At 36.4% G+C, this 13,924-nt stretch overlaps 1 protein-coding gene across 3 annotated transcripts in view; it reads left to right on the forward strand.

The window, feature by feature from the left end:
• Positions 1 to 13,924, forward strand: part of THADA (thyroid adenoma associated) — a 359,044-nt gene that overhangs the window by 61,266 nt on the left and 283,854 nt on the right. For all 3 annotated transcript variants that reach the window (XM_011935906.1, XM_011935908.1, XM_011935907.1), the window contains one exon: positions 7,140 to 7,249. In XM_011935906.1, coding sequence (XP_011791296.1) covers positions 7,140 to 7,249 — 110 coding nt within the window. The remainder of the gene's footprint in view (positions 1 to 7,139; positions 7,250 to 13,924) is intronic.

Here is a 13,924-nt window from a genome sequence, read left to right on the forward strand (position 1 = left end):
AAAAAAAAAAAAAAAAGGACAAATGATCTGAACAGACATTTCTTAGAAACATAGAAATGATGAACAAATATATGAAAAAATGTTCAACATCACAAATCAGGGAAATGCAAATCAAAACCACAGTGAGATATAATTTCATTCCAATTAGGATGGCTGTTACCAAAAAGACAACAAATGATGGCAAGAATGTGTAGAAAAGGGAACTCTTACACACTATTGATGGGAATGGAAACTAGTATAGCTACTATGGAGAACAGTATGGAGGTTCCTCTAAAAACTACACATAGAAATACCATATGATCCAGCAATCCCACTACTTGGGCATTTATCCAAAGAAAAGGAAATCAGTATATTGAAGAGATAGAGTGCTGCAACCCCATGATCGAATAGTGTTGCAATCCCATGTTTATTGCCACACTTCAAAATAGACAAGGTACGTAATCAACCTGGGTGTCCAACAACAGATGAATGGATAAAGAAATGTGGTATATATACAAAGTGGAATACTATTCAGCCATAATAAAGAATGAAATAACTGTCATTCGCAGCTGCATGGATGGAAGTGGAGGACATCATGTTAAGTGAAATAAGCCAGGAACAGAAAATTAACCACTGCATATTCTCACACATGTGGAAGTTAAAGAAGTCAATCTCAAAGAAATAAAAAGTAGAACAGAGGATACTAGAGGCTGGGAAGAGTAGTTGAGAGGGTGGAGATAAGTAGAGTTGTGAAAGGATACAAAATTACAGCTAGATAGGAAGAATAAGCTCTAGCATTCTTCACCACAGTAGGATGACTATAGTTAGCAATAATATATATATTAATAATTCCAAATAGCTAGAAGCAGGATGTTGAATGTTCCCAACACAAAGAAATGATAAATGTTTGAAATGATGGATAAGCCTATTACTCTGATCTGATCACTGTTTATTATATGTATTGAAACATTACTGTGTACCCCATAAATATGGATAATTATTTGTCAATGAAAAAGAATTTTTAAAAATGCATAAAAAAAAATCTCTCTCCATAAAAGGGTTTACATGTCTTTGTTTAATTATTTCAAGGTACATTTTAATTTTCGATGTTACTGTAAATGCATCTTTATAAAAATTACGTTTTTGAACTTTAACTTGCTGGGCTATAAAAATACAACTGCTTTTAAAATATTTATCTTATATTCATCCTTATTATTAAACTCTATTATTTTAATCATTTGTGGATTATTTGTAGATTATATGTCCATAATGTCACCTTCAAACAATGAGAGTTTTTTCTTTTAAATTTTTATTTTACTTTAAGTTCTGGGATACATGTGCTGAACTTGCAGGTTTGTTACATAGGTATACATATGCCATGGTGGTTTGCTGTATCTATCAACCTGTCATCTAGGTTTTAAGCCCCACATGCATTAGATATTTGTCCAAATGCTCTCCCTCCCCTTGCCCTCCACCCCCCGACAGGCCCTGGTGTGTGATGTTCCCCTCCCTGTCTCCGTGTGTTCTCATTGTTCAGCTCCCACTTATGAGTGAAAACACGCAGTGTTTGGTTTTCTGTTCCTGTGTTAGTTTGCTGAGGATAATGGCTTCCAGCTTCATCCAAGTCCCTGCAAAGGACATGAACTCACTCTTTTTTTATGGCTGCATAGTATTCCATGGTGTATATGTGCCACATTTTCTTTATCCAGTCTATCATTGATGGGTATCTGGGTTGGTTCCAAGTCTTTGCTATTGTAAATAGTGCTGCATTAAGCATATGTGTGCATGTGTCTTTATAGTAGAATGATTTATAATCCTTTGGGTATATACCCAGTAGTGGGATTGCTGGGTCAAATACTATTTCTGGTTCTAGATCCTGGAGGAATCGCCACACTGTCTGCCACAATTGTTGAACTAATTTACACTCCCACCAACAGTGTAAAAGCATTTCTATTTCTCCACATCCTCTCCAGCATCTATTGTTTCCAGACTTTTTAATGATTACCATTCTAACTGGCGTGAGATGGTATCTCATTGTGGTTTTGATTCGCATTTCTCTAATGACTGACTGGTAATGATGAGCTTTTTTTCATGTATTGGTTGGCTGCATAAATATCTTCTTTTGAGAAGTGTCTGTTTATATCCTTTGCCCACTTTTTGATTGTTTTTGTAAATTTTTTTAAGTTCCTTGTAGATTCTGGATATTAGACCTTTGTCAGATGGATAGATTGGAAAAATTTTCTCCCCTTTCATAGGTTGCCTGTTCACTCTGATGATAGTTTCTTTTGCTGAGCAGAAGCTCTTTAATTAGATCCTATTTGTCAATTTTGGCTTTTGTTGCAATTGCTTTTGGTGTTTTAGTCATGAAGTCTTTGCCCATGCCTATGTCCTGAATGGTATTGCCTAGGTTTTCGTCTAGGGTTTTTATGGTTTTCTTTCTTTCTCTTGTCTGTTTGCTCTGGCCAGAACTTCCAATACTATGTTGAACAGGAGTGGTGAGAGAGGGCATACTTGTCTTGTGCCGGTTTTCAAAGGGAATGCTTTCAGCTTTTGCCCATCCAGTATGATATTGGCTATGGGTTTGTCACAAATAGCTCTTATTATTTTGAGATATGTTCCATCAATACCTAGTTTATTGAGAGTTTTTAGAATGAGGGGGTGTTGAATTTTATCGAAGGCCTTTTCTATATCTATTGAGATAATCATGGGGTTTTTGTCATTAGTTCTGTTTATGTGATGGATTATGTTTATTGATTTGTGTTGAGGTGGAGTCTTGCTCTGTTGCCCAGGCTGGAGTGCAGTAGCACAATCTTGGCTCACTGCAACCTCTGCCTCCCGGATTCAAGCAGTTCTCCTGCCTCAGCCTCCCGAGTAGCTGGGACTACAGGCGCACGCTGCCACTCCTGGCTAGTATTTTGTATTTTAGTAGAGACTGGGGTTTTACTGTGTTGCCCAGGCTGGTCTCAAACTCCTGAACTCAGGCAGTTCACCAGCCTCAGCCTCCCAAAGTGCAGGGATTATAGGTGTGAGCCACCGCACCCAGCCTCTTTCATATTTTTTACACTTTTCTTCTTCTTTTAGTGTGCTGGATAGGGGCTCCAGAACAGAATTCAGTAGACGTCGTGACAGTAGGAATCCTTATCTTGTCCTGATTTTAAAGAGGATTAAAAAAAAAAAAAAAAAACCTGTACTATTGCCTATGATGTTTGCCTGTTGGGTTTTTGTAGGTATTCTTTATGATGTTAAGGAAGTTTTTGTCTTTTCCAAGTTTGCTAAGAGATTTTTTTTTTTTAATTGTGAGTCGAAAAAAAGAAAAAGACTAGAAAGAAATGCAATAAAAATTAATAGTTACCTCTAAAAAATTATTTTGTACATACATTATCCATTTTGTGAACTTTAAATAGAAACCCAGCGTTATCTAATAGGTAATTGAGTTGGAGTTTTCAGAGGTTTTCATTTTAAAATGAAAATTCAGAGATTTTCATTTTAAAAATCAAATTTTGAAATTGTTTCTTATTTTATTGTTATTAACTTTGTAAGTGGTTTGAGTTAAACCTGTTTCATGTAGTCGGATTATCCACTGGGAGGCTGTCAGCCTGGCCTTTCTTCTCTGTTCAGTGGCTCATAGACCACACTGCCAAGCCCACTAGTCATTTGTAATTGGATTCATCTCTTTCTTGTAGCCTTGTTCTTACTGTTTTCTAGCATGAAACTTCTAGGTCATTCAGCCAGGTTTACTTACCCTTGTCTGTGTATGCTCATTCATTGATATAAAAAGACCTAGCAAAGTATCTGGCAGATAGCTAGCATGCACTTATTTAATGTTGGTGTTTAGTCTCCCAGCCTCTTCTCATGTTAATTACCCTCTTTCATTTTGGTCCACCCGAGTACTGTAACAGCCTGTTCAAGTTCTGGATGTGAAGTCTTTTCTCATTATTCCAGTGCAGAAGGATCTTTCATTTTTTGGAACTTATGCTTGTAATGGGCACCAGATAGCATGTTGGTTTTCTTTGCCAAAATGAACTAAAAGCCTGCTGAGGACAGGCATCTTGTTTTCATCTTTTCTGTCTACCACAGTGTTAAGCTGCGAGGCATTTTACATGGTGCTAAAGAAAGACTGTTGTCTAACAGGAATTTTATACTGTCTTCAAAAGGAAAAAAGAGAATAAGCCTAGGTATTAGCTATGTGGGTTTATTTGGAAATTATTAAGTGCAAAATGAAACAAGGAAATACTCCCTACATCTCAGTTTTGTCCTTAGAACTTCATTATGTTTTCTCTGCCAGGAATACCTAGGGTTTAGGTCCATCCTTGAGAAGACCACCCACTGGTCATACTTCTGAGGTCTTTGATTTTTATTATATGCTTTTTGTTTTAGACCCCTTCGAAGGGAGTTTGAATAAAGGAAGCAATGAAAATCTTATCTTTGCCTAAGGAGTAGATTATGAACTGTTGTAAATCCACAGAAAAGTACTTTGTCAGTAATGACGAAGTTTATGTTTTCCTGAAGTATGTTTTAATATCTGCAGCATTTTGGGAAAAAAATTAAGGAAGTTTGAGAAACCTCATCTCATTGACTTTCTGTTTTTATTTTCTATATCTTTAAGTACCTTATTAGAAATCTCTTGTTTCTCTAATAATTGAAATGATGGTCATTACAAATAAGGTAACTGGTATTTCTTCTAGTCCTTTTTTTGTATTAGTATTATTTTTTTAAGCTGGCTATCATGAGCTACTTATTTTATAGGATTATTGGGCTTCATTCCTATATTAGGGGTTTAATTCGGATTTAAGCCTTGATAATTCTGTTCAAACTATGCTCTGAAATTACCATATTGAAGATAAAATAAGGCTTACCTGACTGTGGCTCTTGACAACTAGTAGTATGTGGAATTTAAAAGATACTATGAAGAGTATCATCAGATCTTTACAGGAAAACTAACTGAAGAACATGACCTGTCACTCTTTGGGCTACTAAAGAGTTAGATTTTTTTTTTTAAATGTATTATATACTGCTTTATTTGTATATATAATGGTTCTTTGGTGTTAGTCTCCTATCTGATTCTTGTTTCTCCATGTGCATCACTTATTATGTCTTTGTAATCAGATGTACTTTGATGTGGATTACGTCTTTGGTTTTCCTCTATTTAGAACCCTAGTCAGAACTCATATTGAACTGAATTGGATTATAGGTTATAGGCCTGTTCTGAGCTTTTCGATTTATTACTTATTTTAATACAACAACCTATGTCCTAAATACTGGTATTATCCCTAGTCTATGGATGAGGAAACTGAGGTACTTGCCCATGATGACATGTTTAACTACTTATTCTACTGTTTATTGTTTCTAATGTGTGCAGAATACTAATTTAGTCCCTATGCTGAGGTAGGAGGTGTTTCTAGGTAAGCATATCTGAGCTATCTTGGGACAACTTGTCTTTTACCATCCTTTGATCTGTTGGGGAGACCTGGATCAAGAGATAGCTGATTATAGCTTTGGTCCTGAGTTTTATACAAAATCTTGATTTTTAAAAGACAGTAGTCACCAAATCTAGTGGTATAAAAGCCTAATTGGCTTAAAAGTTAATTCTTTTCAAAACCTTAGTCAACAACAAATTGTCAGTTTTGTTCTCTTTAAAATAAATAGTCTGGCCGGCCACAGTGGTGCATGCCTGTAGTTATAGCTACTCGGGAGGCTGATGCAGAAGGACTCCTTGAGCCCAAGAGTTGGAGACGGTAGTGCACAATGATCACACCTGTGAATAGCCACTGTACTTAAGCCTAGGCAACATAGTAAGACCCTGTCTGTACAAAAAATGAAAAAATTAGGTAGACGTGGTGACATAACACTTAACAGTCCTAGCTGCTCAGGAGGCTGAGGTGGGAGGATCACTGTAACCTCAAACTCTTAGGCTCAAGGAGTTTGAGGTTACAGTGGGCTATGATTGTGCCACTGCACTCCAGCCTGGGTGATAAAGCAAGACCAGACCCTGTCTCAAAAAAAATTAAAAGTCATATTTATTATTGGTCTAATCTTGTGTGGAGAAAGACACCATGTAGGAAAGCCACTGGGTGACATTCTGGCAAATTCCATGGTTCTGTCTTGAAGTGAAGCCTAGTAATTTTTCAGGAGGTCCTTTGAACCACATCTTGCATTGTCATTAACAATTTTATGTCTCTAAAAGGTAATATGGGTTATTTTTTAATGGGTATGGAGTTTTCATTTGGGAAGATGCAAAGTTCTGTAAATGCATGATGGTGATGGTTGTACAAAAGTGTGAATGTACTTATGCCACTTAACTGTACACTTAAAAAGGGTTACAATGATAATTATATATATTTTATCACAGTATAAAAGAAAAAAAATGTTTAAAAGAAGGAAAAAAGGTAATTATTTCACCTAGACCTGTGTGTGTGAGTGTTGTCGTTTTGTGTGATTTTTTCTGTTGGAGTTGAATGGTGTGAACTCTAACAAAACACACTGAGGTTTGTGAAGATGACATAGGAAGGCAGTTCTAGTGTAATAGTTAAAGATGGTCACCTCTGGAGCCAGACTGCCTGGCTTCATGTTCTGGTTCCACTGCTTTCTTGCTGTATGACGTTGGATAAGTTTCTTAGCCTTTCTGGGCCTCAGTTTTTCAGTTGTGAAGTAGAGATAATGATAGTACTTATTTCATGGAATTATTGTGAGAATTAGATGAACTATTGTTAAAAAAAAAAAATGCTTAAAGTGGCCGGGAACAGTGACTCACGCATGTGATCCCAGTACTTTGGGAGACTGAGGGGTGGATCACCTGAGGTGAGGAGTTAGAGACCAGCCTAGTCAACATGTTGAAACCCATCTCTACTAAAAATACAAAAAGTAGCTGGATGTGGTGGCAGGTGCCTGTAATTCCAGCTACTTGGGAGGCTGAGGCAGGAGAATTGCTTGAACCCAGGAGGTGGAGGTTGCAGTGAGCTGAGACTGAGCCACCGCACTCCAGCATATACAACAGAGCAAAAATCCATCTCAGAAAAAAAAAAATGCTTAAAACGTTCTGTCACATGGTGAGTGCTAAATGAATGGACCCCTAGACCTGGGTTCTAGACACTGTTACTGATATAAATACACTTGCGAATATAAACATAAATCAGACATTTGTTTTTGCTTTTTTTTTAAAGGTAAAAGAAATAGGAGATTACTTTAAACAACACCTTCTGCAGTCCAGGCACAGAGGAGCATTTGAACTGGCTTATACTGGTTTTGTGAAACTCACTGAAGTACTAAACAGGTAAAACAAATACCCTTTTGTGTACTTTTTAAAAAGACTAAATATACAAAGCATGTGCTTGGAGTAGAATTTAGTTGTGTCTTTTGATGTTTAAAAGAATAAGACCTGGTTGACTACAAAACTCTTGGAAGAAATTGTTTTCTTAGGTTTCACTGTATGATTTACTACAGATGATTGATTGAAATGTCCAAACTGAGTTATTATTCTCTCATTGAAAGGTGATTTGAAGCAAACTCAAAGATTTTGCTAAAAATACTTTTGAAATTACTGTTTTGTTTTGTTTTTTTTTTTTCTTTGAATGAAATAAATGTTTTTTCTGTTTGAAAATTACTTGGTGTTTGGAATAAAATAGACCTTGCAATTTTTGGGTTTTGTATTAGAGAAGCACTTAAAGATTTTGTTTTTTTTTCTTCACAAATTTATCTTATAGAAAAGTTTAAAAGAACAGTAAGTAGACTGAAAAGTAGAAAAGATTTTTTTTCCTTTTACCTGGAAAACTAGTACTTAGATAAATTTCATATATTTAACCAAATGTATTTCTTGACATTATAGTTACAGATAATTTCATTCATTCATATATTTCCTCCAAAGAGCTTGTGAGGAAACCTTAAATTACTTAATGACTAAGTATTCATGGCAAGTGTTCTCTAAATAAAAGGTAGTATTTTCCAGGAAAACATTTCCATTGCCTGGAAACTTTTTGAAATGAAGCAACGTTCTGCCAGCCTTGTAGCCTCAGCAAACATTTTATTTTGGACTGTTAAGACATCTATTCCTTGAATATTTTTGAAACTTTTTTTTTCACATGCCTGGTAAAAACATTTATAAAACATTCTGGCAGTTATGAGCTGCACAGAATGTCTTTAAATGATACTTTTTTAAAAGTCCCTGACATTAAACTGCTGATCTTGAAAATATTTTATCTTTTCAACTTTTTGTTTGCAGTGCAGACATGACTTATGAACATTTTTTTTTTCCTCAAAACACACTCCTCTCCCATCAAATCAATTAACAAGAATGTATGAATACCAGCAGTGTGCTTAGTATTGTGCTTGGTTTGGATGATATTATGGTTTTTTATAAGATGAAGTTCCTGTTATTAAAGAACTTATGGTTTAGTTTGAGAAATAAGTAGAGATGAAATTCAAAATATTTAACAAAAGGTATGTTGTGAGCACTGACTGGTCAGAACCAGCACTGGGTATATGCAGCACCCAGCATCTATGTATGGATGTGTGTGGACTGAATAGCAGCCTGGAAGTAAGACCAACACACTTGAAAAAGATAAAACTGCGCAATTTTGGGTGAAATTTATAAATCATATTTATAAATCATATAGCAGAGAGAGAAAGCAATGGGGATAGTCTGGTAGGGCTTCATGGAGGAAGTGGAATTTGTGCTAATGCACAAGTTGAAAGAAGGAAACATTGTGAGTAAATGTTCAGAGGCTAGAATTGGCAAGGTGAATACATAAGCCAGCCTTTCTGTAGAGGTGGAGTTAGTAGGAAATAACCAGGCAAGTTGATAGATTGAGGCCAAATTATAGTGTCTTGGAAATAGATTTATTGTAGCAGGGATGGAGAGAAGCATCATTTTTGCTCTGAAATAGATCATAGGAGGCATCATAGAATGGAGGAATAGCAGTAAATCTGTGACTCAGGCTCTAAATTCTGTGTATATTCATTCCATTTACTGGCAATGAGATTGTACAAAAATTAACCTCCCTAACCTTTGATCTCTTCATCTTTAAGGAAAAGAGTATTTGCCCTATTGACAGATCCCTCTGGCTTTTGTTGTATGAATCAAATAAAATAGATATTTATGAAGACCTATTTGCATTATAGAATTTCCTACAAATGTAAAACATGAGATTGATGTTGGTTGTGGGGTTGGCATGCAAAAGTAGTTTTCTGGTTGGAAATGTTAGGTTAGATAGATTGTAATGACAGATTATAGTAAGGAGAGCCTGGAATCAGTTATAACAAAGAAGATCTGAGGTGATGAGGGCTTCCTCTTGGGTGATGGCTCTGGGAGTAGAGATAAACGTGGGGTTTTAGTTAACTTTTGGCCCCACATAGATAGTAACAACTCCTCACATGATGTATTGAGTGCTTAGAAGGAAAGCTATGGACACATTTTATTACATTCATGATTTTGTATCTCAAGAATTCGGGCAGGGCTCAGCTGGGTGATTCTTCCTTAGGGTATTTACTAAGTTCAATTGGTGGCATTCAGCTGGCAGACAAACTGGTCACAAGGGACATAAGACAGCTTCACTCACATTTATGGCACCTTGGTGAGACTAGCTAGAAGACTGAGCCTAATTGGAACTACATGTGGCCTCTCACCCCAGCTTGGCAGTCTTGGGGTTGAAATTCTTATATGGCAGCATGCTTCCACCGGAGAGAATATTCAAAGAGAACCAGCCAGAAGCTGTATGATCTTTTCTGATCTAGCCTTGGAAGTCTCATTGCATTGCTTTAGTCACATTCCTTTGATTTTAAGTGCATCTTAGGGTCAGCCTGGATTCAATCCACCTTTTGACGGCAAAGTGGCAAGATCATGTTGTCGAAGTATATGTAGATAGGAGATGTTGTGGTAGCCATCTTTGAAAAATGCCATCTGCCACATGAACCAACTGAATGTGAGTAGTGGAGGTTACCAGGGAGTTCATGGTTCCTTCTGTGATTCTAAGTCTTGGTCACTAGACAAATGGGGTTGATGTTAACAACACCAAGGAAGTTGAAAGAGGGAATGGTTTGATAAAGATGAGTAAGTTTTTTTGGTTTTTTATGTGTTAAGTATGAGATAATGATGGCATACCCTGATGGAAATATTTAAGTCAGCTGTTAGAGATAGAGGATTAGTTTGGGTGATATAACAGAGATGTAGATTTGTGAGTTTTCTCCAAAAATATCATAGTAAGATTGCAGTCTTTGATGGAGACCATGAAAGGAAAAAGAACAGAGGACTGAGGACAGAGGCTTTTGAATAACTGTGGTTGAATGGTACAGTTGAAGGCATTCCAAATAAATGGAGTGGGGAGACTGGGGAAGGCCCAATGCCTGGTATCTTAGCCACTCCTAATCTACTTTAAAGATGTTCTCATGGCTGTTACTGTTGGCTTTTAGCCAACCTGTTAGGAGTTCTCAGTTGTTGCTTTCAAACCAAGTAGTTCTTGATCCTTTAGAGACATTTCAAATCTGCTGAACAGAATGTTTTGCAGGGAACATCTTTACCGTGTGTGTGGCTTCCTTTTGTTTGGTTTTTATTTTTAAAAGAAAATGTTTCTTTTGGAGTCCTTTTGAAAGCGTTTTATAAGCTCTTAAGTTATGAAAAAGTTGTTTAGGCATACGACATTTAAAAAGTTTGCAAAGAGAAATCTGGGCATTCATGAAAATCCACAGAAATGGAGTCCAACTGCTGGCCACCTCTTGAGCTACAGCTGTGTTAAGGAAGGAAGCACTTAAAGAGATTAATGGATAAATAACTGAAGAGTTAAACATGACCCACATTGTTTGAATTGGTTTTTAATAGGATTATGCAAAATGTCTTCAAATGTAAACTGACTTCACTATTAAACAATCATCTAAGAATAAATAGGGATGGAGACATTGTTATTTTTTCTGGGAATATTTTGAAAGCAACACTTGTAACACACATAACACACCAATAGTGTGTTGAGTTAATTTTCTGTAATCTGATTTTCTCATGTAGTGCTTTCTATTTAGAAGTCAGTGAAATATTCCTATTCTCCTTGAAAAGCATAATTGCCTGCCTGTGTGTAATTACTTGTCTAAGCATTTGATTGGAGTGCTTAAGTTTGTTAATGTCATAAAACTCTAAATTCAACTTTTTGATGACATTCATATTTGCTTGTTTACTTTCTATGATTTTATTATTTGAAGTCGTTCTTCTGATGAAAATGAACAGACTTCTAGGATGTTAAGTTGGGAATCTAACTTTCATTTGTCCAACCATAAGATACAAACTTAACTATAAGGGGACAAAATCATTGATTATGATTCTAAATCTGGAAGGGAGATTTGTTAGTGCTTGGTGTTGTCTTACTCTTCAAATATTCGAATTGCTTTACTTGTTGAAATGTAGCTTAATCTTCAGATATTTATTGTAGTAATTTTAATCATTTTCACATTATTGGCCTGAAAAAATTAAATTGTGACATTTAGCAGTTTTTGTCATAAAATACTAGTACTTATTCATGGACATCAACAATTCTGTGGACAGAAATAATTTAAATATGTATTTAAACTTTCATCAGTTAATTATAGTTACAATGATTCAAATTCAACAGAAAACTTTTAATGAGCAATTTAAATATAATAGTGAAAAAATAATTTCTTCTACTTTTCTGGAGAATGAAATACCAAGTCTCTAAAGAATATGCAGTTAAGAAAGAAATAAATGCAAAATGTAATGTATAAGATTTTGGGGAAAAGTCATTCAACTTTGAATGAAAGAATACACAATCTTGTGTAAACTTTATTTTTAATTTAATTCATTTATTTGAGACAGAGTCTCTCTGTTGCTGAGGCAGGAGTGCAGTGGCATGATCTTGGCTCATTGCAACTTCTGCTTTCTGGCTCAAGTGATCTTTCTGTCTCAGCCTCCCAAGTAGCTAGGACTTACGGCTGCGTGCCACCACGCCCGGCTAATTTTTTATTTTTTTGTAGACGGGGTTTCGCCATGTTGCTCAGGCTGGTCTCAAACTCCTGGGCTCAAGCAATATCCCCACCTCAGCCTCCCAAAGTGCTGGGATTACAGCCAGGAGCCACCGCGCCCAGCCTAAACTTTTATTTACATTTCATATGGCAAATGTGTCTAAATAAGACACTTATTTGTCACTGAGTGTCCTATTAATTTTATTTGAAATATGAATACTTAAATAAAGAATAAGAGATGAGCTACCCTGGGGAGCCATATTCTTTATATAGAGAAAAATCCTTTTAACTTCCCATTTCTATTGTGGATTAAAAGACTGGAGAAAACTCGAATGTCTTGATATATAAATTCTAAGTCTTTGTTAGTGACTCCTGCATTTTTATTTTCATTTTTAAGCCTACTATAATAGTTGAGTCAGATATTACTGTTTTTTTCTCAATATCTGAACACTCATTTAAAAAGTTTTCATAATAATACTTGTCATTTAGATACAATAGCAGAGGGACCTTGTTCTCAGTGAGTAACCTCTATGCCAGCTTTTTAAGTAAAGTTTTAGAATTTGTTTTAATATTAATTTTTTCTCTTCGATCTTAGGGAATGATTATATTAAATCATTGAGAGAACCAACTATCTGGTACATCTTCCAACCACTTCTTTTAATCCACTGTATCTTGCCCTTCTCCCCATGGCCCTCTGATTGGTAATTCAATTTAGATTTGGTCATTGTATTAGTGCCTGTGCCTGCAGCTAAGTCTTCAAAATAGCCCTCTAATGTTTTAGCCTGCAGTAAGCCTCAATAATGTATGATAGTGGTGAGGGAGGTTAAGATGGCTTCTCTTGATATGTAGCTTTCTAACAGGATTTCATTTGGGCAAATCATTTTTCAGGCTTAAAGTTTCCTGGTGCTTCAGGGTTATGTTCCCTTTTTAAAATGTACATGCACACAACCTTCCTGCACACATCTGTTAGTATTTAGTTTCATTGAAATAATAAACATGAACCTTGAAATAATGAATATAATACTTGACCAAAGATTGAATGGAGTAGGGGAATTTAGCTTATGAAATTATTAGAGATTGGGAAAATCTCAAAGTTAGAAAAAAAAATCTTATTGAAAGAGTTTGAGGAAATGAAGGTGACATTTCTCAGTTAGCAATAGTAATATAAGTTAAAAATAGCTCCATGCTACTACATGTAATTGGATGGATGAAGCCATTGAATAGCCACTTTATAGTCAGGGAATCGGATTTATTGGTACAAAATAATTGTCTAATGACCAATTAGTTGGGTATACAGCTTATGTAATTTGATTTTAGTCTGTGGATTTTATTCTTATCTTAGAATACTTATCCAGTGGGAGTGAGGTAGCTCTGTGGATAGAAGTTGGAGTAATCTGTTTATGGAACAATAATTTGCTTCAGTTATCTACTCAAGATAATACAAAGGCCTGAATACCAGCTATAGCCTGGCCTGTTCGTTTCTGTTACTTTTAGCAGGGGCTTAGGCCATAACAGTTAGCATAGGAAAACAACAACAACAAACCCCCTACCTTTTTTTTTTTGGAGATGGAGTCTTGCTCTGTCTCCCAGGCTGGAGTGCAGTGGTACAATCTCGGCTCACTGCAACCTCTGTCTCCCAGGTTCAAGTGAATCTCCCACCTTAGCCTCCTGAGTAGCTAGGATTACAAGAGTGCACCAATATGCCCAGCTAATTTTTTTGTATTTTGTAGAGACTGAGTTTCACTAGTTGGCCGGGCGAGTCTTGAACTCCTGACCTCAGGTGATCCACCGGCCTTGGCCTCCCAAAGTGCTGGGATTACAGGAGTGAGCCACCACGCCCGGCCCTCCCTACCTCTTTTTTGTGCATCTGCCTGCCTGCCTTCCTGCCTGCCTTCCTGCCTGCCTTCTCGCCTGCCTTCTTGCCTGCCTGCCTGCCTGCCCTCCTGCCTTCTTTCCTTCCCTCTTTCCTTCCTTCTCCCCTCCCCGCTCCCCT

The sequence above is a fragment of the Colobus angolensis genome, unplaced genomic scaffold (genome assembly GCF_000951035.1).
Source record: "Colobus angolensis palliatus isolate OR3802 unplaced genomic scaffold, Cang.pa_1.0 Scaffold15, whole genome shotgun sequence".
NCBI lineage: Eukaryota > Metazoa > Chordata > Mammalia > Primates > Cercopithecidae > Colobus > Colobus angolensis.